Source organism: Lycium barbarum, chromosome 1, assembly GCF_019175385.1.
Source record: "Lycium barbarum isolate Lr01 chromosome 1, ASM1917538v2, whole genome shotgun sequence".
Taxonomy (NCBI): Eukaryota; Viridiplantae; Streptophyta; class Magnoliopsida; order Solanales; family Solanaceae; genus Lycium; species Lycium barbarum.
In genome coordinates, this window is record NC_083337.1 from 79,007,072 (window position 1) to 79,033,507 (window position 26,436).

At 37.7% G+C, this 26,436-nt stretch overlaps 1 protein-coding gene across 1 annotated transcript; it reads right to left on the bottom strand.

Annotated features, from left to right (window-relative positions):
* Positions 1-487: 487 nt before the first annotated feature.
* Positions 488-22,723, bottom strand: LOC132636084 (uncharacterized). The gene is made up of 4 exons (XM_060352758.1): positions 22,508-22,723; positions 17,353-17,446; positions 15,314-15,418; positions 488-1,048 (listed from the first exon to the last, which is right to left on the bottom strand). The coding sequence occupies exons 1-4, from the start codon at positions 22,645-22,647 to the stop codon at positions 773-775; spliced, it is 615 nt and encodes a 204-aa protein (XP_060208741.1). The 5' UTR covers positions 22,648-22,723; the 3' UTR covers positions 488-772.
* Positions 22,724-26,436: the final 3,713 nt, after the last annotated feature.

Consider the following 26,436-nt stretch of genomic DNA (forward strand, 5'->3'; position numbering starts at 1 on the left):
TTCTAAAGAAAACATAAATCTTCTCCAAGATTTATATAAGCTACTCTCTTCTTTCTTGGTTGAGCCTCTCACGGCTTGACCTTTGCACATAAAGCCTCGGTAGACAATCAACAACAAACAACAACATACCCAGTTGAATCCCACAGTGTGGGGTCTTGGGAGGGTTAAATGTACGCAGACCTTACCCCCACCTTGGTAAGGAGGCTGTTTCCGAAAGACCCTCGGCTCAAAAGAAAACAAGAAAACAAGAAAACAAGGGGAGAAAAGTCAGATACCGACAGGCAAATCAAAGCAATGCGAAAATGAGAAAAAAACAAGGGCAAAGAAGTCATGATAAAGTCAGACTCGGTTGACAATGAGTCTGCTTATTTATCACTCTTACCATACAGTGAGAAAAAAGTTCAAGACACATTAGCTTAACAATGCCGAGGTTCTTTAAGATGAAACCGAGCAGTGAATTTTGAAAGATTAATTGGAGATAGAATAATTGGAGATAGAACTTAGCTTCTACCATTCCAGAGCAAGCCAGTTCGGAAATTGCAATTCACAATCAAATTTCACAAGGATAAACTGTCAACTAGAGATCTCAATGCAATACATACATCACCTCGTCATGACCACCACCACCAAGAATAATGTTTGTTGCCTACATCTACATGAATGAAAACCACTATGATGAACAATGTACATAATAATCCTTGAGGCTTGATCACCCTGGAATTTATGTGGTGACTTTCCATGGCTTAAGAACTTAAAAGGCAGAGTCAATCAACTACATCTTTAGTCTTTCAAGTGCTGCAATCTCGTACCTAACTTCTTGCAAATGTTCATTTATTGCCGTTACTGCATCTTGAACACCTTTGATAGCCTCCTTGAGAGCATTATCAAATTCTGCATCAGCTTCTGCTTCTTCAGTGCCTGAAGCTTCGGTTATCTTCTGGATGTGCACGCATTCATGTCCAGTTGCCTTACTGAATCTACAATTCTCATGACTCACCAGACGTTCTGAGGGGCGGCCAGCTCTTTTCAAGACTTGTATTGTGGCAGTCTGCCAGACAAATTGTGAGAAAACATCAAGCAAAATCATAAAAAAGCAATGGAATCTTGCCACGTGTCTCAAATACACCGACAAAATACATGTCAGCACTCTGAACATTGAAAATTTGGACCAGCTCTTGAAACTAGGATAAATAGGACAAGAAAAGTTAATCATGAGAAGATAGTTTGAGCAAGGATTCTAGAGAGAGGATAAAATATACTCATTCTGTTGTATTTTATATGGAACTCTTCCCTTTTTAGTTCGTTCCTAAGAGATTGACACCTTTCTACATTTAAAAACACCAAAACTGTTACATCTCCATTTTTCCCTTAAAGACATGCTCTTAGAGGAAGTGACACAACAAGTTTAAGATCCTTAGATCCTAAGGGTACTTTTCGTTCTCATGTAATTTTAGGTTATCTATCAAAAGTCAGTCTTCCTTTCTTAAAGTCGTGTCCAGTCAAACACGGCAAAACTAAACACAGGAGTTTTTACAAGTCTAACTATAAGTTCATTACCATCATTATAATGTTCTTGAAAACACATCAATTATCATTGTCATTATGTAGTTTATTAGTTGAAGCTACCATTAGCTTTGGCTTTATTCTTTGGAAAATGTTTTTTGAAATCTTCTGGAGAGCTTTCTGAAACTTTTTGCTTTGGTCAGAGCTAGGCTACTAAAATTGATAAAAAATCTATCCATGTAACTGCTCAACAAAGTTTCATCCAGCATCTCAAGTTTTGGGTTTTGAGCATGTTTCCAAAAATGCAAACTCAGAGTTTTAAGTGATTTATTTCCTAAGTCATAACCTCATTGTCAAACATTCAGATCTGATCTGAGATTTAGATCAGATTAGATCTGATATCTGATATTTCAGATCCTTTTCCGGCCACTATCACATTCAGGTAATACCGGCGACCAGGTAACGCCGGCGACTTTTCCGGCTACATTTACTTTGCTTTCGCTTTTTCCTTTTTCTTCTCCTCTTCTTCTTCTCTTCTACTTTTTTCCCTTTTTATCTGCCGGATAGCCGCTGCTCAGTCGCCGGCGAATTTTTCCGGCAGCTTTTCCGGTTTTTTCGCTGTGAACAGTACCCTCTATACCCGAAGAATGGAGGTCGAGCGTAATGATCCCTCTATACAAAAACAAGGGGGATGTCCAGAGTTGCGAAAACTATAGAGGTATCAAGCTACTAAGCCATACTATGAAAGTGTGGGAAAGAGTGGTGGAGATGAGGGTGAGGAGAGGCGTGTCTATTTCAGAGAACCAGTTCGGATTTATGCCGGGACGCTCAACTACAGAAGCCATTCATCTTGTGAGGAGACTGGTGGAGCAGTATAGGGAGAGGAAGAGGGACTTGCATATGGTATTCATCGACCTAGAAAAGGCTTACGATAAAGTTCCAAGAGAAATCCTATGGAGATGTTTGGAGGCTAAAGGTGTACCTGTAGCATACATTAGGGTGATCAAGGACATGTATGAGGAAGCTAAAACTAGAGTAAGGACAGTAGGAGGGGACTCAGAGCACTTTCCAGTTGTGATGGGGTTGCATCAAGGATCAGCTCTTAGTCCATTTTTATTTGCCTTGGTGATGGATAGATTGACGCGACAAATTCAAGGTGAGGTGCCATGGTGTATGCTTTTCGCGGACGACATAGTCCTGATCGATGAGACTCGTAGTGGAGTTAACGCTAAGCTGGAGGATTGGAGACATACCTTGGAGTCTAAAGGATTTAAGCTGAGTAGGACCAAGACAGAGTACTTAGAGTGTAAGTTCAGTGAGACACCCCAGGAGGTTGGCGTGGAAGTTAGGCTTGGTGCTCAGGCCATCCAAAAGAAAAGTAGTTTCAAGTACCTTGGGTCTATCATGCAAGGCAGCGGGGAGATTGACGATGATGTCACACATCGTATTGGGGTAGGGTGGATGAAATGGAGGCTAGCTTCAGGAGTGCTATGTGACAAGAAGGTGCCACCACAACTGAAGGGCAAGTTCTACAGAGTGGTGGTTAGACCGGCTATGTTGTATGGGGCGGAGTGTTGGCCAGTTAAGATCTCTCACGTTCAAAAGATGAAAGTTGCCTAGATGAGAATGTTGAGATGGATGTGTGGGCACACTAGGAGCGACAGGATTAGAAATGAGGCTATTCGGGATAAGGTGGGAGTGGCCTCGGTGGAAGACAAGATGCGGGAAATACGACTGAGATGGTTTGGGCATGTGAAGAGGAGAGACATAGATGCCCCAGTGCGGAGGTGTGAGAGGTTAGCCATGGATGGTTTCAGAAGAGGTAGGGGTAGGCCAAAGAAATATTGGGGAGAGGTGATTAGACAGGACATGACGCAGTTACAGCTTACCGAGGACATGACCTTAGATAGGAAGGTGTGGAGGACCCACATTAGGGTAAAAGGCTAGTATATAAGTCTCGTTATCTTTCCTTATTAGTAGGCGCATTAGCGCATTATAATTTCTTGTGCTTTGATTTATGTTATTATTTGCTACTTTCTGTACTTTGACTACTCTATTTTATCTGTGCCGCTTTCGTGATTTGCATTTTCATATCGCTTTGAATTCCTTGATTATCCTGTTTTACTGTGTCGCTTGCATTATTTCATTGCAATATCGTTTTAAATCTTTTAACCTTATCTGACCCCCTTTTTATGCTTCTATTGAGCCGAGGGTCTCTCGGAAACAGCCATCCTACCTTGGTAGGAGTAAGGTCTGCGTACATTATACCCTCCCCAGACCCCAAGATGTGGGATTTCACTGGGCTGTTGTTGTTGTTGTTGTAACCTCATTGTCAAACAAGACTAGAAGCATGAATTATGAAGAAGTTGCTAACAAAATACCATTCAAATCCTGAAAATACTTTGTGGATATTCAATGATGCAAAGCATCTACAAGAAGAGAAAGCTCTCATTCAAGTTTGTTGCCTAATTGCACAACTATGATTACGGATATAACACTTTTGGTATTTGATTACAACTACAACACTTAAGACAGTGAAATTATTTCGAACATCAAAGCAACTAGCACAACTACATAGAGGGTGTATTGGGTATGGAGGAAAATGTGTTCTTGAAAAATAAGTGAATTTCTACTTATTTTCTCATGTTCGGTTGGGTAGTGAAAAATAAGTGAATTTCTACTTATTTTCTCATGTTCGGTTGGGTAGTGAAAAATAAGTGAATTTCTTACTTATTTTCTCATGTTCGGTTGGTTGGTAGAAAATATTTTTCGGAAAATACCACCCATGCACCACCAACCCCACCACCCCATACCACACTAACTCCCACACCCACTCCACACCACCACCCACCCCACCACCCCCCCAACCACCACCCTCCAACCACTTCATCTTCACCCAACCCTACCCCACACCACCATCCACCCCCTCCCAAATTTTCTATTTCATATATTTTATTTAACTTTTATTAAAAATGAGAAATTTTTTTGTATCTGTTATAGCCCGTATTTTGTACGTTCGGATAATTCAAGATAATTGCCAGAAGTTAAGGGCAAGGCCATATTTTGATCTTGTTTAGTACACAAGTTGCTTATGAAAATTATTGATGTGGAAATATTGAGAAAGGCTAAGGGTAAAAAGGGAAATTCGCAAAGAGGTTCATGGTAATATTGTGAAAGGCTAGGGGCAAAATGGGAATTTCACAAGAAACTCAAGAAAGTTCTTGAAGGGACCATTGTGGCCGTCCAAGTGTGGTGGACTTTGGCCCACATGGATGAAATATGTATGCATATATATATGACTTATTAGTCATATTTCTCACCACAAATTCAAGAAGCTTGGAGAAGAAGAAAGAAAGAAAAAGAAGAAGAGGGTGTTCGGCCATGGTTCCAAATATTTGGTCCATGGAAATTGATCAAGAAATTATTTTCTTCTAGTATTCCAACTAATTTGAAGGCCCTAATTAACATGGAGTGGTTGTTGGAGCAATAAAACCATTCATTCTTGCAAGGCACAACTCTAGCCAAGTTGAAGAGCTAAGTGGAAAAGGTAAGGTTTGATCCTCTTTTATATGTTATGGATGGTTTGTATATGTTGTAGAGTAAAGAAATGGATGAAATTCATGAAAGTGTGAATGCTATGTTGTAGCCGTGTAGGTTGGTGCTTGGCCGTATATGTGTTGTGTTGTGTAGATATGATGAATTGATTTTATTTAGTGCTTTGATTGTTGTTGTTGTGGATTCCATGATGAAAATGAAGGTTTGATAACTTGAAATGAAGTTGTGATCATTGTGGGATTATTGAAGGAACTAATATGACATTAGCATGGTTTCTTGTGTCGTGAAGATAATGTTGTCAACGTGTGGTTGTAGATATAATGCATGAATTTGGAGGTGAGAAATGTGTTGATTTTATTGAGTTTGGAAGATTGTAAGTTGGTTGTTGTGATTGAATTGAACATAAGTAAAATGTTGTCGAATTATGTAAAAGAAATTACTAACGTTAGAATGTATTTCGAATTGATTGATGAAGTTGTTAATGTGTAGATTGTTGGTGTAGTTCATGAATTTGGAAGAAAGCAATGTGTTGTTGTTGTCCTTATTAAGTTTGGAAGATTTCGGATTATTGTTGATAATGTGGCCGAGTGGAATTCTCGGATTATTGTTGATAAATTGGCCGAGTTGCATTCTCGGGTTTGTTGTTGATAAATTGGCCGAGTTAGATTCTCGGGGATGGTGTATTTACAGGGGAAATGCTGCCGAAATTTCGGCAGATTATAAATGAACTCATTTGAAGGATTAAGACAAGTATACGATAATGAGTCTAATGATTGTGTCAATCTTCTTGAATGTAGACTAGCGATAACGAGCTTGGACAATTAAGCGTAGCTAATAGGATGTGGAGCAGGTATGTAAGGCTTATCCTTTCTTTCTTTTGGCATGATCCTTATGAAACGAGCAGATGACGTATATGTATGATTTCAAAGAAACTCCTATTCTTAGAGCCACTAGGATGGCTAATATTCTTGACTTCCATAAGCTGTTTCATGTGGTTTTGATGCGTACCTATGATGTCCGAAATTCTGTTTGATATGTTTCCGAATGGCATTCGAGAGACAATTGATATGACTAAAGTCTTGATTTTCAAATGATAGCACGTTTGATTATTCCATTGAGTCTTTGATATATTTTGATACGTACATATGGTTCCAAAAGCTCTATTTGATTTGATCCATAACGATATTCGAAAGGTACCTAACATGATTGTTGCTTTGATTTCCAAAAATGGCTTCTGAAACGTTCGTAGAAGGTTCTGTACTAAAACGTCCATAACTTTTTCATACTAACTCGGATTGACCCGAAACGTGTTTATGATCCTCAAGTGTCGATTTGCGCACCTATCTATCGAGTCTTAATTTATATGCATATAGTTTCTCACTACTCTGCTCGTGCACGCCTCAATATGTCTTTCACCGAGTCCCGGGCCAGGTATGTTATCGTGCGCACTCCACTGCATTGTTCACCGAGTCCCTCACTAGAGGGCCGGGTACGGTATATGTATATGATGACATGATGAGATGATGATGTGTTATGGCGGCCAGGAGGGCATATGATGATTTGATTCACCAAGTCCCTCACTAGAGGGCCGGGTACGGTATGTATATATGTATATGCATGATGATATGATAGCATGCTGATATGATGACATGACTTTATTCACCGAGTCCCTCACTAGAGGGTCGGGTACGGTATATATATATATATATGATATATGATGTTGACATGCAAGACTCTACTCACCGAGTCCCTCACTAGAGGGTCGGGTACGGTATATATATGTATATGTATATGCATGCACGATGATATGAAAGTATGATGATATGATTTTATCCACCGAGTACGGTATGTGATAAAGATATGCATGATTTATGTTTTAAAGGCAAGAGTTTTGGTATTCTAGACATTGTACATGTTTCTGCACTCCTTATATCAGTTATGATCCTTTTACTGTGATTCCTGCCTTACATGCTCAGTACATATTCCGTACTGACCCCCTTTCTTCGGGGGCTGCGTTACATGCCACGCAGGTACATCCAGATGAGTGGAAGATATTACTAGAAGATGTTCTAGCGAGATTGGCGAGCTCCACTTCCTTCCGAAGTGTTGCCGAGTAGGAGTTTGTATGTTATGATTTCTGATTGGAGTTAGAGACTTTGCAGACAGAGTTGTGGGTATCGGAAGTCAGTCTTGTAAGCGGCTCCATCAGCCGATGCGTCATTTTGTGTTATGTTATAAAGTCCATGTGATTACAGATTATATTTGATTTGAGTACGATGGAATGGAAGATTCTGAAAGCCTTACTATGTATTTCATGTTTATTTGATTTAGAAGTCCAAAGAGGTTATGCATGTAATAATAGTCAGCGGGTTCGCTCGGCTCCGAATATGGGGTCGGGTGCCCATCACACCCTAGTAAGATTAGGGTGTGACAGTATCCACCCCCACCACCCATCCAACACCAAATTTAACCACACAAACTTTTTATTTTTATAAATTTTTTATAAAGGTAAAATTAACTATGAAGTAAAAAATTTGGGGCTCGGGTGTAGAAAATCAAAAAAGAAAATTTTTTCATAGCTTTTTAAAAAAAGATTAATTTTTTTGGAGGAGGTGTTTGGTGGTGGTGGTGGTGGGGGGGGGGGGGGGGGGGGGGATTGTCGTAGAAAACCAAAAAAAAAATTCAAAAACTTTTTTTAAAAAAAATAAATAATTTTTTTGGAGGGGGGGGGGGGGGGGGGGGGGGGCGGGTGTCGTGGAGGTGGGTGGTGTAAAAAATCAAACAAAAAAAAATTGTTTTGGTGGGGGGGGGTGTTGTGGGGGTGGGTGGTGTAAAAAAACTTTTTCAAACTTTTCTGGAAGATTGTTTTTTTTGGAGGGGGTGGAGGGGGGATGAGTGGTGTAGAAAATCCAAAAAAAATAAATTAAAAACTTCAATTTTTTGTTTTAAAGGTGGGGGGTAGGGATGGGTGGTGGTGAGGTGGGGTGCAGGAGGGGTGGTAGGTGGGGGAGGTGCGTGGGGTTGTGGGAGTTGTTGGGGTTTGGTGGTAGGTGAAATGCCAATTGTGGACTTGTTTTCCCTACTTTGATTAGGGAAGTCATTTTTCCCATTTTTAAGGAACTTGTTTTCCTTAAAAAAAAAAAAGTTCTCCAAATTTTGACCAAACGAACATGAGAAAATTGGAAAACATTTTCCGGAAAATGTTTTTCTTCATACCGAACACACCCAGAATGTAACTTAAGATATACACAGTCTAAGCAATTAAATCGCAATTACTTTCTCTCAAGCTCCTAATTTTTTTGACAATGTTAACATTCTATATATCCACAGGTATACTATACCATAAAAGTATAATCCCCCAACCAAACTATTACAGATTATAGCAAAAAAGCGCCTTCCTATATTGCTAGTTACATATTATCCAAAACATCAAAGATATCTTCTGTTTCAACTAGACATTCCTGCTTACACCAAAAATAGTAGAGAGCTAAACAATTCATCTTCAGCTTCTGTATGTCACTATGTTTATCTTCAAAGCATCTCTGATTTCTCTCTTTCCATACAATCCACCATATACATGCAGGGACAACCCTCCATCTCTCCTTCTGATTTGACAAAAGAGATGGTTGGCTATCTCTGATTGTTCCCCACATAAATAACATCTAGAACATAGATCAAAACCCATTCTTCTCAGTTTCTCCTGTGTCAATACTGCTTCTTTGGCCACCAACCAAGAGAAGCAAGCTACTTTCAGAGGTATCTTCACTTTCCAAATCATTTTGCATGGCCAACAACCCACTTGGTTGTTTACTTTGGTTAGAATCCTGTATGCCTCTGCCACCTTAAAATTTCCTTGGGAATTTCCTTGCCATACCATAGCATATGCATTTCCAGTGATGCCCTTAAACTGATTTAGGACATTATAAAACTCTGTTATCCTCCCAATTTCCCAGTCATTTAGCATTCTCCTAAAAGTCAAGTTCCATCCCTGATTAAACCATGCCTCAGCTACTGTTGCTTCTTCTTGTTGGTTAAGAATGTAGATTTCTGGGAAGCTTTGTTGTAGGGAACCTTGTCCCGTCCAATTGTCCTTCCAGAAGGATATCTTCATCCCATTTCCTACCTTTAACCTTGAGTTATTCCACATCTTTGGCCACAAGTTTCTCATGGACCTCCAAACACTGCAACCATATGGGGTGGTTACTGTATTTGTGGTCCAACTACCCTCTTCCCCATATTTCTTTCTGATAACTTCCTTCCATAGAGGTTCTTCTTCTGAGGCATATCTCCACAACCATTTCATCATCAAACTCTGATTTTGGGCCTTCAAATTCCTTATTCCCAGACCTTCCTCCTCCTTGCTTCTTAGCAAAATTTCCCATTTAACTAAATGGAATTTCTTGTCATCACTATTTCCCTGCCAAAAGAAGTTATTTCTTAATGTGTCTATTCTCTTTATCACACTAGCAGGTGCTGGAAATAATGACATCATATATGTTGGTAATGCATCTGAAACACTATTAATAAGTGTCAATCTCCCTCCCAAAGATAAGCAGGCATTTGGCCATCAATTTTCAAACCATGATTTGAAACCATGGTTTCAAACCAGCGTTTGGTCATCAATTTTCAGTCATGGTTTGAAACCTGGTTTGAAACCATGGTTTGAACCCAAATCATCCAAAAAGCATGGTTTGGGGTTTGAAACCATGGTTTCAACTTTTTTAAATTCAAAATTTAACCCATAAGTTAATATTTTGTTAAAAAAACCCATAAGTTGGTAAATATTTTTAACAATTACCCCCATCAATCATTTACCAATCTCATTAACTTCCACCAACCTTTATTTATGTCTACAAACCTTTAATTTATGTGGGAAGATTATATTAAATCATTACTATTCATGTTAAATTTTCGATTTTATTGAAGTAAAGTTTGATTAATTGATGTTGCATTTTTTAGAAAAGCCTTCTAACAGTGTACTAATTTTGTTATAAACTATGATTTGCTCATTTGGTAAGATTGTATAAGAATTGAGAATGTTTTGATAGTTTTCACAATTTGTGGGGTTTTTATGTCTATAAGAGAAAATACAACTTAAAATATCCAAATTGTATGTCAAACCATGGTTTCAAACCATGTCCAAACGGGGCCTAAGTATTGCATCTTCCAGTTTGTCAATTTTTTTTTCACACTTCTCTATTACTCCACTCCATATCCCCTTTGATTTGCTTTTTGCCCCTAAAGGCATACCCAAATATATTGTGGGTAATTCTCCTACTTTCCCTCCCAGTATATCAGCTAACACACGAATCTGCTCCACATTGTTCACTGGATAGATAAAACTCTTTCCCCAATTGATGTGAAGCCCAGAAATGGCCTCAAAGATGATGAAAATAACCCTCAGTACTCTCAACTGCTCCATCTCAGCATCACAAAAAATCCAAGTATCATCTGCATATTGTAGGTGAGATATTTCCACATTATTGTCAACCCTGTTATTTACGTTAAAACCCCTGATCCAACCATTGCTTCTAGCAGTTTTCAGCATATCATTCATCCCCTCCATAGCTACGATGAATAGAAAAGGTGACCTATGTTGCTCGGACTCTCCAAAAATGATGCCGCACCCGTGTCAGATCCTTCAAAAATGCACTACCTTTGGAGGATCCGACACGCACCCGTGTCCATTCTTGAGGAGTCCGAGTAACATAGAAGGTGACAGAGGGTCTCCCTGTCTCAGACCCCTCTTAGAAAGGAAAAACCTGCTGGTGAGCTATTTATCAGGATTGAGAACTTCACTGTACTGATGCAATATCTGATCCACCTGATCCATTTATTGCCAAAGCCCATCTTCTGAAGTATTCCCAAAAGATAATCCCAATTTAGGTGGTCATATGCCTTCTGGATATCCAGCTTGCATAGGACTCCAGGTGTTTCACTTCTCTGTCTGGCCTCCACATATTCATTTGCTATGAGTATTGCATCCATAATCTGTCTTCCCCTTATGAAAGCCATCTGATGCCCATCAACTAGTCTATGTATCACCTTCTTTAACCTCTCAGCTAACAGTTTAGCTATGATTTTATAGACACTACCAATGAGGCTAATAGGTCTAAAATCATTTAGCTCCACAGCTCGAACCTTCTTTGGATAAGTGCCACAAAAGTGGCATTGAAACGTCTTTCAAATATTTCTTGGCCATGAAAATTTTGTACTGCAGCTACTACATCTGGACCAATAACTTCCCACCCTTTGCAAAAGAATGCCATAGTATATCCATCAGGTCCAGGTGCTTTGTCACCTGCACAAGCCTTGATTGTTTCCAGAATTTCCTGATGTTCAAAAGGTTTCATCAGATCTTGATTTTCTTCTTCAGTGATTCTTGGGCATTCCCTCATATTGAATTGAGGTCTCCAGGTTTCTGTTTCAGTGTATAGCTTCTCATAATGGTTGACAATTTCTTTTTTGATATCATCTGCCCTTGTAATACTTTCTCCCTCCACTACTAATTTGTCAATGTTGTTCATTCTTTTATGTGCATTAGCAGTTCTGTGGAAAAATTTAGTATTTCTATCCCCTTCTTTTAACCATAAAGCCCTTGATCTCTGCCTCCAAGCTACTTCTTCATGGTTTGCTATATTTTCAAATTCCGTCAACAGTGATACCCTTTCTGCAATCTCCTCTTCAGTCAATAATCTCTGATCTTGAATTCTGTCCAGTTCCCCAATTTGTGCTAACACTTTCTGTTTTTGAATACCCAAATTACCTTGAGCAGATCTGCTCCATTCTTTCAGTTTCTCTTTCAAGGCTTTAAGTTTGTAAGCAAGAATGTAATCAGGTCTTCCTATGCAACTGAAAGACTCCCACCAGCTTTTGAGCCTATCATTGAAACCCTCAGATTGAAGCCGCCAATTCTCAAACTTGAAATAAGAGTATGATGCTTCCCAATTACCACTGTGTAATAGTAGGGGTGAGTGATCTGAAGTCACTCTGTGTAATATGGACTGCTTAATATTTCTGAAGTGTATATCCCATTCTTCAGAGATTAAAAATCTGTCAAGTCTAGCTGCAGTTGAATGATTCACTCCTCTTCTCCATGTATATTTTCCTCCTTTCAGATCCAAATCTATCAGACCCATATCTTCAATGAAATCAGAGAAATCTGTCATTGCTTTTGTTATTCTGACTCCTTTCTTCTTTTCTGATGGGATCTTGTAGTGTTGAAATCCCCACAGAGTACCCAGGGACCATTAAAAAGTCCCTATGGTACCAACATTACAGATATAACACGTTTTCTATTCGGTATTTGATTTCAAATACAACACTTAGACAGTGAAACTATTTGGAACATCAGAAAAACTAGCACAGCTAATGTTTTACTCCCTCCCTTTCAATTTGTTTGTCTTATTTTCCTTTTTAGTCCGTTTAAAAAAGAAAGTTTTTTTCCTTTTTTGGCAACCCTTTAATTCCAATTTTCCACCTGGCATGTTTAAAACCACAAGACTAAAGGGCATTTTGGTACATTCTACGTATCTTAGTTAACAACCATAATATTCAAAAGACTTTCTTACTTTCTTAAACTCCGTGTCAAGTCAAAACCAGACAAACAAATTGAAACGGAGGGAGTATGTTATTTTCCAAACTCTAACCTCTATGGTACTAAGATATACACAGTCTAAGCAATTTAATCACAGTTACTTTCTCTCAAGCTCCTCTTTAGTAGATAATCTAGAACATATTTCAAACTTTCTTGTTGAGGACAAAATTATAATGTGGGTTCAAGTATTTAGAAAATTAGAAATTCCCGTTACATGTTTTGGGATAAAGGGAATTGTAGAGTAATTTCCTCAGGATTATGATAGGTGGCTAGGCAAGAAAGGTAAACAATGTAAGACCAAATGAAATTGATAAAATTAAGTTGACGTTGTGGCATAGAAGCTTAGTCTGGACCACATTTACAGACTGGGAGTCAGGTCCTGATTGATATGTGAACTGAATGAGGTACTGTGATATTCTTTACATAATTTAATGTAAGTTATCAAGAAAATAATTCATACAAAAAAGGATCTTCAAAGGAATCCTTCACACATTTATGAAACCTTTAGATGACTTAAATAATGATGTGCACACATTACCTATGAAAAAGAAAAGCAGAATAATGAAGTTCCACCCTTACTGTTCTCATCAGCATGACTGCATGAGACTGCATGAGTTTATTGAAATGCAAAAAAATTATTTCTTCGTTTTTGTTATTGTTTGGGGGGGGAAGGAGGGAGGGGTTGGTTGCAACCTCTACATACAATGAGTATAGAAAATCCAGAGAGTATCCAAACCATATTCTGTCCAGCAACAAGAAGAGCCAGAACTTGTTCAGCTAATATCTCCCCCCCTCCCCCCTCTCTCTTCTGTTGCAATGTCTTATCCTTGATAACACAACTTTTATTAAGTCCTTGAAATACAGTACATGTTCCTTTCCTGTTTGGAATCGGCCTGTCCGTTCCAGCTTATTACATTTCTCACTGTCTCCCTGCGAACTTTAGTCTAGTTTTATCATTAAGGCATTTGCCTTACCATCGCAAAGGTAAGCACTCTCACGGAAATATGTTACAGACAGATCCTCGAACTACAATTCAATTAAAATGGAGTACTCAACAGCTGCTTCCAATACTCAAATTCCAACTTTTGTAGGTGGTCATAAGCTCATTATGTTCATCACTTTTTTACAGGAATAGATTATTAACAAGTCCACCAATGTTATGACTAACAAAATTCAGATCGGCCAGTCTTTCTCATTTCAAACAAATGTTTTAAAATATATAAAATGGTTTTGCTAACCTACAACATGAAGGTTGTAGGATAGCAGTGTACCCATTTTTTAGTTCAAAAAGAAACCATATCAGCTAATTAAAATAGAGACTTTCAGAGGGGGGGGGGGGCTCTTTTGGTCTTTCGCTAAAAATCCCTAAGAGTCCCACATCGATGGGTTAAGGGCACATGGTCTCCTTATATGGACTTGTACAATCATCCCCTCATAAGCTAGCGTTTCGGGTTGAGTTAGGCCCAAGATCCATTCTTTACATGGTATCAGAGCCAGGCCCGCCCAATTCACAGTTTCCGATGTTGGGCTCCCATATGAAACATTGCCCACGCACCAGATGTTCAACCCTGAGCGTGAGGTGGGGTGTTAAGATCCATTCTTTACACCCTCCAAACATTCCTAGACCCCAATCTTCCATACCTCATCCCTGATTTCCTCTTCCTCGGATGTTTCACCCCTACCGGCTTCTCCCCCAAATGCTAATGTCGAGAAGAGCTTGGGAAAATGAATATCATGTTTCATAGTCGAACGAGTCTCTATCGACGCAAACAATGAGAGCTTCGAACATTCAAAGAATCACTCATCCAATTCTAGAATCAATTGCCATCGACATATGCTTTCAAACGGAGTTGTAAATCACATCTATCTGGACCGAATACTTTTTGCTTGGACAATTTTCTCTTAATTATAGGGAAAAGATGTGTGTCTCTTCATCTCGAATTAAACGAATGAAATAAACAACAAAAAATTTGTTCTTTGTATTATCTTCAACTTCAATGGATTCTTTTCCAAATGAAAGCAAATGCATCCTCCTTTAATTCATCCCCCATTAGCTCATTTTCCCCAATTACTTCTCCACAAAAACCACTATGTCAAAATGGGTTCATTCACAAGGCACTGAATTGTCCTTTGCATTTGTAGTATGTACTAGCTCATTCACAATGTCGTGCCTCTTTGTTTGGAGTTGAAATGATAACAAATTAAAAGTGATGAGGAATGGTTTCACATTAGATGATGGAGACGGTCAGATGGAAAAGCAGAGAAAGAGGAGTTTTTACTTTTTGAGCAAAACAGACTAAAAGCAGCTCCCACCATTTTTCTTTGATGTGTCAGTAAGGGTATTTTTGCGAACTATAGGTTAGCAAAACCCTATATAAAATAATCTCACTGGTCATGAAACCTAAACAAGCTAGTCTAACCAAATAGAAGCAACAAATGAACCAACACAAGCATAAAGAGAATTGAGGGTTAAGCCATGCACGGCCCACAACATGTAAACCTTTTGGAACATTAAGCATGTAAACATTAAAGTTTGTATGCTTTAACGAAATTATGAAGAGCCACTGATGCATTGAAAGAAAATGTCAAACAGAACACATACTAATGCACAGCTAATTTTTATAATAACTAACTGCAAATTCAGTGACAGAGAAATACCAGTTGCAGCTTCGTCTTTTCCAGATTTTGGACAGATCTCAAAAGTTGAGCCAGATCCTCTCGGAAGCAATGGGCAGTTAGAAACTGAGACTCCATTTCAAGGACCTGGAGCAGTGAAGATGCTCAGAAATCGCAACAATGATGCCATTGTTCAGAGCTACAAGCCATTGTTGATGGGATGGATAAACTTTATCTCATATTTGGTTATGCATTAAGTGTAGGATGGTAGCTGAGATTGTCTACCTCTGAATACTTCTATAATCAGTCTTTGTATAACTACTAGTTCCACGACTCAAGATATATAAATAGATATTTTAATTAAAAAATATAATTTATGTTACACTTTTTTTACTTTATAATAATAATATTTCAAATAAGTATATTTTCAATATATTTTATCAAAAAAAAGAGTACATTTTCAATATATAAAAGCAAAATTTTCGTTTCACTCCTTTAATATCTTAACTTTCATTTTGAAAACGCGGAGTCAGAATTTGAAGTTTATGAGATCCGAATCCTAATTTTTTAAACCTAAATTTATAATATATACATACTCAACGAACACAAATACTGAATTTGAATCAAAGCGCTACAGAATTCGACCAAACACGTAGCGACACGCTAACTTCGTCATGCTTCAAACTCATTTTGTGTTTATCTTAAACTCATATAAAATTTTAATAATGTATTTTATTCTCACATGTATTAGGCAAACTCATGTTTTCATCTTCTAGAATCACCTAAGGCAACAAATTTTTTCATTAACTCCAAATTTATATTACAATATTTTTAACCTTAGTTTTGAGTTTTTACACAAATAAATCTAATGATCTTACAACAATACAACAACAACAACAACAACAACAACAGCCCAGTGAAATCCCACATCTTACAACAATATTAGTAAATAATAATTAAAATACATTAATAAAGTAAAAGATTTTAAAACTATACCAAAAAATAACCTTAGAACAGATATTTATAAGCAAATCTGAGCTCACTTAAGAAACAAAATATTGGAGGTTTAATAAACAATACAGTAAGACCTAATAATGCTCCGCTTGCAAATCAAAACTTTGGCTCCAAAATTGTTTATATTTTTTACCAGAACGTACACGGACAAATAATATACACCATCCGTGGCAAAATATTTGTCAGGTTTCATTTTTTTTTTAAAGGCAATTTGATTAGTCTTTGGAGCTAATTGAATTAGATTAATTCAATATTTTAAAAGTTAGTATTTCAAAAATTATATAAAAAATATTTTGAGATGAAGGAGTAAAAAATTACTCCCTCCGGATCAAAAAGAATGTCCACTTAGCCTTTTTTTCTTGAGTAAAAAAGAGTGTCCACTTATCAAATCAAGAAAGAATTAACCTTATTTTCTAGATTTGCCCCTATTAAGTACTATGTGATCAAATCCCAATACCTATTTAACTAAGGATAGTTTAGTCAAATTACCTATTTTTTTCTAGGAGTTTGTATTTTCTTAAGGGGTATATACGCAAATGGCTAAGTGGACACTCTTTTTTATCCGGAGGGAGTATTTAATAAGGAGCAATAAAGACCAATTACAAATGCCACTTATGCAAAAGTGAGAATTTGCAAAAGTGAAAATCTTCAAAAGGAAAGCAAGGCAAAACACAGCCACGTATGCAACTTATTACCCCTGTGGGTCCCTGTGGAATGTGAGGACGACAAAAATTTCCATAATTGCTTATATATATAGTACTAGTTATACATACTAAGAAAATTTATAAATATTATTAGGTGGGAGTGACAGCGCGATTGGTGTAGGTCAACGGGAGGGAAAGGGTCTAAGATGAACTTTTCATCCCTATCCGGAAGGAGGGTTTTCTTCTTTTGATAAGAAGGTAACACTTAAAGAAAGTTCTCTCATAGGAAGGATTACAGTTGAGTGAACTGTTATTACACAGATAAAGATGGGATAACGATCCTATCTTCAATCCTGTCTTCCCCTCCTTCGAAAACAAACCAGAAGCTGGATTAATATCTGCATGATGCACCATCATACTAACCTGTTTTGAACAATCATTAAACTCAACAGTGATCTCACTGCATAGCTGTTGGTAAGTTGATTCTACTCCCGAAGCCATATAATCTTCAAAACCTCTGTAAGTCAAAGGACATGAGCAGACCATTTAGAAGTGCAACACATCCAGATTAAAAGATAAAAGAAAATTATACCTCTTTATGCTCTAAAAGAACACATAAACCTCAAGTCATAGCAATCAGAATTGACATGAAAGAAGCTACAGCTAAGATAATCATATCATATTGGTTTCTGCCCACAGATGGTGCAAAATAGGAATGAGAAACAGAAATACTTATTAATAGCTAAAACATCATTTCAGTAAGTAATGAATATCATAAAGCTTGAATGCCATATCAATTACCTATCTCCCTCATCATCCATGGTTGTTCTCTTACCTCCTTTTCTTTTTCTTTTTAGTCTTTTCAGGGTGAGGATAATGTGGTTTCCAAGACATCACTGGAAGTTGGCAAAACAAAAAGATCCTTTCTTCTGATCAGCAAATATTTGTTTACATTTAAATAGAGGAATCAAGGAGGTGCTACATGATTTGTAAACAGAAAAAATTCAACTCCAAAGAGATATAACAGTCCATATAATATCTATGCCCTTCACATTTCGATGTTTATGCCCAAAAAGAAAAAGATATCTTAGAACACATAAGTCTGCATGGTGTGTGAATTTCCTAGAAGCTTCTAGTTCTTTACTTGAAAATAGGTAGGGGAATCATTTTCCTAGTCCAGCCAATTAATTACTTGGTCAACATGGAATTGGGTGTAATTGAGGGGGAACAACCACACTCTTCAATTCTCAGGAAGAGGTAAAAATTGTTGGTAATTACTCCCTCCGTTTCAAAATGTTTGTCTGGTTTTGACTTGGCACGGAGTTTAAGAAAGTAAAGAAGACTTTTGACTCTTGTGGTTGTTAACTAAAGATATGTAGAATGTACCAAAATTCCCTTTAATCTTGTGGTCTTGAACATGCCACGTGGCAAGTATGAATTAAAGAGTTGCTAAAAAGGGAAAGAGGCATTCTTTTTCAAACGGACTAAAAAGGAAAGTAAGACAAACATTTTGAAACAGAGGGCAAGTTGACTTTTCAAATTCTCTTTTAGTTTTCTCTATCAAATATATTATTCTTTTAACGCTCTTCTCTTCCATTTCTTTTTCTCATCTAAATTATGTGTTGCGTTTCATGCTATTGCATTTTTATGAGTTTTTATATTGAAATGTATCTTATATTATTTATTATCTTTGGCGAAATAAATATTTAATTCGATGAATTTTGGTTCATGATTGTAACAGTTTGAAAATAATAGCTCAACATCCAATGCTAGAGCAAAATTAGATAGAATTGCATATAAATTTTTATTATAAGGAACACTTGCTAAAAAACAGGGTTGTATGTTACTAGTTTTGTTTTCTATTCATTATAGAAAAATATTTTCTAAACTCATATCTATCTTTTTATTATTCATGATTTCATATTATATTTACATGAGTTGGTATAAAAACGGAAAATGTATAAAAACACCCCTGAACTTGTCTCGAATTTCCAATTACACACTTATACTTTGCGGCACTCCTATTACGCTCCTAGACTTTCTAAAAACGAAATAAATACACTTGATTGATGATGTGGCACATAAAGTATGCTCACTCTCTTGTAAGCATGTAACAGCAACATACCCAGTAAAATTCCACAAAGTGGAGTCCGGGGAGAGTAGAGCGTACGCAGACCTTATCCCTACCTTGGGAGGTAGAGAGGCTATTTCCGGTAGACCCTCGGCTCGAAAGAGAAGATTATTAAAGAAAAGAAAGGAAAATAAAAGAAAAAGAAAATAAAGGAAAAGGACTTCGACGCAGCCACAAAAAGATATGACAGCAAAAGAGCAAGATACAAAGCAAAAGCGCACCAGATAGTGATATACATCGAAGAATAGACAACTACGCGATTACTAAATAATACTAATACTAAGAATGCGTGTAGAGGGGGCTAGCCCCTACCTCTCCCAAGTGCGACATCACTAGACTACCCACTACCCTTCTACCCTAATCCTCGACTTCATTTGTGTGGCTATAAAAACTTACAATAAGGGTAAAATGAGAAGTTTATTAAAGTTCTTCCAAATTTAGAAAGAGGTTATTCTTTTTAGACGGACTAAACATAAATAGGTTCACAAAAATTGAAACAGAGGGAGAAATGTTATATTTTAAAATTAAAAAAAAAAAATTAACTAAGTAGTTCATTTTTTATGAAAATATTAACTATGTAATAGTAATTACTGCAACCAAACACAACGCTAGAAATTATATTGTAATCATGTTATGTCAAACAAACAGGTATTTATGTAATTACCATACTATGTAATTACTAAGTTGTGTCATTATTACCCTAGTAATTATATAGTAGTTCCCAAACACACCATTGATCTTTCCTAGCAGGTCCTAAGTTTCTCATTACTCGGTGAAGTCTGATCTGAGCCCTGGTCAAACTGATCCTTCCGGCGGGCGGACGGATTTTCTTTTCTCATCCTTCCGCTTGGAAATTCAGTTGCATGATTGAGTTTTCCCTTTCTTCTACGGACTTTGGGGTCCAACCCTCATAGGAAATTGCCTATGACATCGCATTTCATCGATTTTTTAAGATCAAGGTGGGTTGCTATATTTCAAGGATTGGGATTCGTAAATATGTTAATAGATTCTTGATCTATATCTTCCATGTCTTCTTGCATTATTCCATATTTTCAAATCAACTAAGCGCCAAGCCTACTAGTGAAGAGAAGAATCTTCGGGCTATTGCAGATTGAAGAATCTCTATTGGACACCCCAAGTGTATTTAGCCTTGCAAGGTGGTCCTTCCTGATTCACACGGGATTCCACGTGGCCCATGCTACTGGGGTCAGAACCTAAGCTGCTTATGTTTTCGGCTACTTGACTTTTGCCATCTAGGGTGCAGCATTGGGGCTGCATCGCCATGAAGTTCCATATGACTACAGGAATTATGCAACTACTTCCATGTAGTGCAACAAAAGGTGGTTAAAGATTCTTCACCTCTTCAAAACATATAACATCTAGTTCAGCAACGTTCCAGTGTTGTCAAAAGCGAAAAGCGCAAAAAAGCTCTATGTCAGCTGGGGCTTTAAGTGCAACGCACAAATAAAGCGGGGGCTTTACTGAAAAAAAAAGGCGCAATGGCGCAAAAATACAAATATATATATTATTAGTCCAAGACTAATAATAATACGCATGAATAACAAATATATGGACAAAGAAATCGTAAAAACATTACGATAAAGTGAAATACCAATTATCTAGTGTCATCCCTTCAAAAGAGGCTCATTGGCAAGGAAAAGTGATGATGACACTGAAGCACACATAAAGCGAGGCGACACGCTCAACATGTTTCGAGCCTAGCTTCAGGGCTTAAGCGCGCTTTAAGAGCGCCCTTGACAACACTATAGCGTTCTCACCCTCTTCTGATGGTTTGTCTAGAGTCAATATAGCTTCATTAGCCACCATCACACAAGAGAACACTTCATAGCTGGAAAAGAAAGATTTCTTATCAGTGAATTCATGATCCAAGCCTTCTCAGCAAAGCCAAACCTTTGTTCAAATAAGAGAGGCAACCAGTAGGGAGTTCATAAGAGAGTCAGCATCAAAACACGCGAGCAAAGTAAGAGCTCAGCTCTATATTAACTTGAAACTGGTACTACTCCGCTCCACACCCTTCTAGTCAAAGAAACCCAGGTTTACACTTCTTGATATAGACTCATCGAAGGATGCATGACCAGGGTATTAGATATGAGCATCTAATCCATCTTTTTCTAAGACAAGTAAAACAAGGTATTACATTTGGCTGGAGGTACGTCGATCTCCTATTTAGTGGCAATGCAATTCTTTTGTGTTGGGGGTGGAAAATGGACAGAATAGGGAACGTGGGTCTATCTTGAGGATCCATGTGATAATCCAAAGGTTGATTTAGGCAGGAATGAGGAAACAAAACCATTGGATGCTCTTTATGAATGGGTCAGCCAGAGAACTCACAGATATATCCTGATGGACCTTCGGAGCATAATTTTGAATGAGCGTATCCGCAATAATCTTATTTCTATCTGTGCGCCTTCTTCTATTTCTTTATCTAGGATTTGACTTGTATCATGGATGCTACTACGACTATTACAGCAAGGAAAAGTTTGATTCAGAGGGAGAAGAAGAGGCAATTGGAACACAAGTATCTTTTGTGTGTGCAACTGTGTGTCTTCAGAGGAGTTGAACAATAAAGAAGTCCAATAAAGGACGATAGGCATCCGAATTTTATAAGCATTGTCAGCAATGCATGTCGCTGTCATCCTTGGTCCTAATATTCCATAAATTTGATTTGAGGAGATGTTAGTATATCCTCAGAGGCTGACTAAGCTAGAGCATTCTTTCAGAAACTTAACGTGAGAGTAAATGGTAGAACTGGGTACAAATGAAAAAAATAGGGAAAAATTCCCGGATGATAGGTCTATCTTGAAGTTTGTTTCACTTAATTGATAACTAGCTAGGTGCTACTTCCAATTGAAGCGAGAGGGTTAAGACACATAACAACCAAGCTAAACTTTAGGTAGGTAGCATAGTACCCTTTTTTTGTTTTTATAACCATGGTGTCCGGCCAACTTGCGCGCACCTCGACTAATTCCACAGGATACTTACAACCTGGCTAGAACATAGAATTGAACATGAGACCTCATGACCACTAGGCAACACCCTTGGGTGTGTAGGTAACATAGTACCTTGAAGATGGAACTAAGTTGAAATGTATTCGCAACACACTTGACTCAAGGTGGTAATTGATGTATAATATGATGATTATTCAGTTTCACTATGCCCTTATTAGCTGAATTTATCCTTATGGAGGGAAAGGTTATATATATATATATATATATATATATATATATATATATATATATATATATATATATATATATATATATATATAAGTTTGGCGTAGCTTGTGCAGTGATGATAAAAAATAAAAAAAAGTTTGTTTTGCTGATTTATTCTGTTATTGGGTTTTGATTTGCTTTCGGTTCCTTGTCGTATGAATTGGTTTCGATAACCCAAAATAGACAAGATTTGGGCGCCGAAAGAGCTTACCTTTTGAGGGTGGCATAAGCTAGGGCTCTACGTTGCTGCACAGCCAGAAATCTCCGAAGCACTGCCACTGTTTGCTTACCTTGCCCCTCTTCCATGCTCTCCGAAATCACTACTTTCTTCTCGAATTCCCTGGGGTTCATAGCCAGGACACGACTCGCCACAAAATAAAAATAAAAACTCCCCTAACGACCTCTTTCACTATGAGCATGTTTGGATGAGCTTAAAAAAAAAGCAACTTATGAGCTTAAACAGCTTATAAGTCAAAAAAAAAAAAAATTGGGATAGCTTATATACTAGAAACAGCTTATAAGCTAAAAAAAATATGTTGGGCTCTTTGAATAAGCTAAGTTAAATTGGCCCAATTAATTTTTTGGGCTTATTTTAAGCACAAAATGACTTTAAGCTGGCCAGCTAAACACTCAAAAAAACTAAAAACAGCTTATAAGCAACTTATAAGCCAATCCAAATGGGCTCATAATATATACCACTATATACTATATAAATTTTCCTTCGTGCTTATGAAATGTGGACGTTTTTTGTCACGTCCGAACCATGGCCTGGGCGTAACACGGCACTCGGTGCCTGACTGCATGTGACCAAGCGAACCACATGACTTGATGAACCATCATGAGGCATACATGAGCGGAAATATAACGTGAAGTACATGATGAGCTTTTATAAAACATAGTAAGTCATAATATTAAACATAAATACTTGATTAAGTCATGAATGCGGACAATATCATAAATGAGCCAAACCGGCTAACCAATTCTGGAAGTCTAACATGACACTTGTCTTGTCTATGAAACCTCTAACATGAGTCTGAAAAAAACACGTAACATACTTGCTGGGACAAGGTCACCAGCATACCTTTAGATGCAAAACTAGATAAAGAAAGATAATGCCTAAACCCCGAATGAGATGGGGCTCACCAATAAGCTGGTACGTGCAGATCCTAATGAGCAGAAGCGTCGTCCTGTAAATCCGTACCTGCATCGTGAAATGCAGGCCCCCGGGCAATAAAAGGGGACGTCAGCACATTGAATTTAATGGTATGTAAAGCAACAGAAAGAAACAACATAGGACATAGAATAACATGATAAGAACTGAAACTGAAAACCTGGACATAAACATGAGCATGAGTATATATATATATATATATAACATAAGTAAAACATGATAAGTAGGGAGAGCATTTCATAAACCGACACATGATATCACCACGTGGATACGTGGAGTCTGGTACCTCGCCGGACCAGCAGAGCCCCTATACCTTGCCAAGGTATAAGGTGGTAACGTGCCTGATGGATCCATTCAATGTAAAATTAAGGTATCGTCCTAACTGGGCGGAGCGATCTTTGTCCTACGGTGGCTACGTAGTTTCAGGCTATCTGAGCCTTCTCGGTAATTCGTGCAACTCCCAAAACACATGAACATAATATAATTGGCTAAGAAGCCCATGATTTTCGTGAATTAACTTGTACTTGTCTTGTAATCATGATTTCACGAAATAACCTGTAAATATGGTTTCATGAAATAACTTGTAAACATGGTTTCATGAAATAACGTGTAAGCATGGTTTCACGAAATAGCTTGTAAATATGGTTTCATAAAATAACGTGTAAGCATGGTTTCATGAAATAACTTGTAAATATGGTTTCATGAAATAACTTATATTTAGCATGTATGTATCTTGTATCATAGCATGAAAGTAATTATATAATACAGTTGCATGAAAACTTGTAGACATGTAGGATATTCATGAAACAATCATTCTTAGTCAAAAACATGCATGCAAGAACCCATGGAATACAAGATATGGATTTTCATAGATTACGGACGAATTCTCAATAATCATAAAGAAATATTAAGAACTAAATAATGGAATTATAACAATTCATACATAATATAATCATAGACATGGACCTAGGGTTATCATGAGCATGGTATTGAAACCCTAGTTTTAGTAGAGAATCATAATATTATGGAGTATGAGGCGTGGGGAAGAACAATGATGTTCCCACACGTAGATAGTAACTCAACATACCTTAGTCGCTCCAAAACTTGAATTAAAGACTTGAGCTTTGAAGAAGATTTCTAAAATCTTGAATTATTGAACCTTGAGATGGGTTTTCTTGAAAACCCTAATTTTAGAATGATAATTCTTGTTTAGATTACAAGGATAGGTATTAGAATTGAGTTGGAATAATTAGGGTAGGCTTACCTTGGTATTCTTGATGATGGAAGAGGGTAGGAAGTCGTTCTAGGGCTTGAAGGAATGAAAAATAATGACTTGAACTGGTATGGATGAATATATACTGTCCTGGGAAATTGCAGTTTACGTCCAGCACAGTGCTGGCCGTATTTTCAGTTTACGGGTCGTAAACTGAAATACGGTCCGTATTTTGCAATACGGACTGCACTGCGTCTCTTCAGTAAAATGGCCATAACTCTTTGCACAGATGTCTGTTTGACCCCCATAATATACCATTGGAAAGGTATTTCAAAGCTCTACAACTTTCATCGAGGAAGTTTTCCCAAATTTCAAATACGTTTGGAAATACGGTCTGTATTTAACCATGTGACATCAAAATGCCAAATTCCAAAATGTTCAGAAATTCTTGGTTTCAGTTTACGATTTGAAATACGGGCCGTATAGTGAAATACGGGCTGTATTTAACCATATGACATTCAACTGCCAAATTCCAAAATGCTCAGAAATTCTTGGTACTAGTTTACGACTTGGTTTACGGCTCGTAAACTGAAATACGTCCACTGTTCATGGGCGTAAACCACTATCTCACAACTGAACAGGAAAATTCCAATTCCCACATTCTTTAGCTGATTTTCCAAGTCTAGGATCATGGTTAAAGCTTACGTTAAAAGTACGAGGTGTTACAATATCTCCCCCTTAGGATCATTCGTCCTCGAATGATGGGTCATGGTTAAGAATATGGTTGAGCATGGCTTGAATACATAAACGTAAAGAAAACATGACATGAAACATGAGACATGAAATGATGTGATTACTTGAAAACATAGATACTTCTAGCATGAGACAGGAAACATGAGTGTTGGATACATGACATGAGGGTGAAACATGAGACATAACATGACATGGGCTACGAAAAGTTACCTTGAAGGTTCTCTGCTTGCTGTTCAAACAAAAATGGGTACTTGGATTTCATATCCTCCTCGGCTTCCCATGTAGCTTCCTCAACCTTCTGGCTCCTCCACAAGACTTTCACTGAGGCTACTTCCTTGGTCCTCAACTTGCGAACCTGACGGTCAAGAATAGCTACGGGGATCTCCTCATAAGTCAACCTATCCTTAACTGTTATAGTATCAGCAGGAACAACCAACGACGGGTCTCCTACACACTTCCTCAACATGGACACATGAAACACGGGATGTACGACAGCCAAATATTGTGGCAACTCAAGTTCATAAGCTACTAGACCGACCTTTCGTAGAATTCTGTAAGATCCAATATATCTGGGACTGAGCTTCCCTTTCTTGCCAAATCTCATAACACCCTTCATGGGTGAGTGTTACACCTCGAAAAATTTCCCGTTGGTACGCAAGTAAATGAACTAATGATGTGTGCGAGGAGTGCGAGTGTATAATGTTTCATGGGAAATGTATGTAAAGGGATGTGGATGATTAGAATGAAAAGTCGAGAAATGAGAAAAATTGAAAGTTGGCAAAACTGCCCAGTGGTCGTATATTGCAAAATACGGATCGTAAAGTGCAATACGGTCCGTAAACTGGCAGTCGTAAACTGCCATGCAAAAGCTTCAGCCTTCTGCCCAGTGGTAGTATAGTGCAAAATACGGACCGTAAACTGCCAGGTCGTAAACTGGCATGCCAAACTTCAACTTTCTGCCAGCTGAGGAAGAGGTATAATACGACATGGTGGACGGACCGTA

Coding starts and splice junctions, on each gene's coding strand:
- LOC132636084 (XM_060352758.1), bottom strand. CDS start 22,647: ATGAACCCCAGGGAATTCGAGAAGAAAGTAGTGATTTCGGAGAGCATG. Junction 17,447..22,507: donor GCTTATGCCACCCTCAAAAG/GTAAGCTCTTTC, acceptor TTTGACTTACAG/AGGTTTTGAAGATTATATGG. Junction 1,049..15,313: donor AAAAGACGAAGCTGCAACTG/GTATTTCTCTGT, acceptor TTTGTCTGGCAG/ACTGCCACAATACAAGTCTT.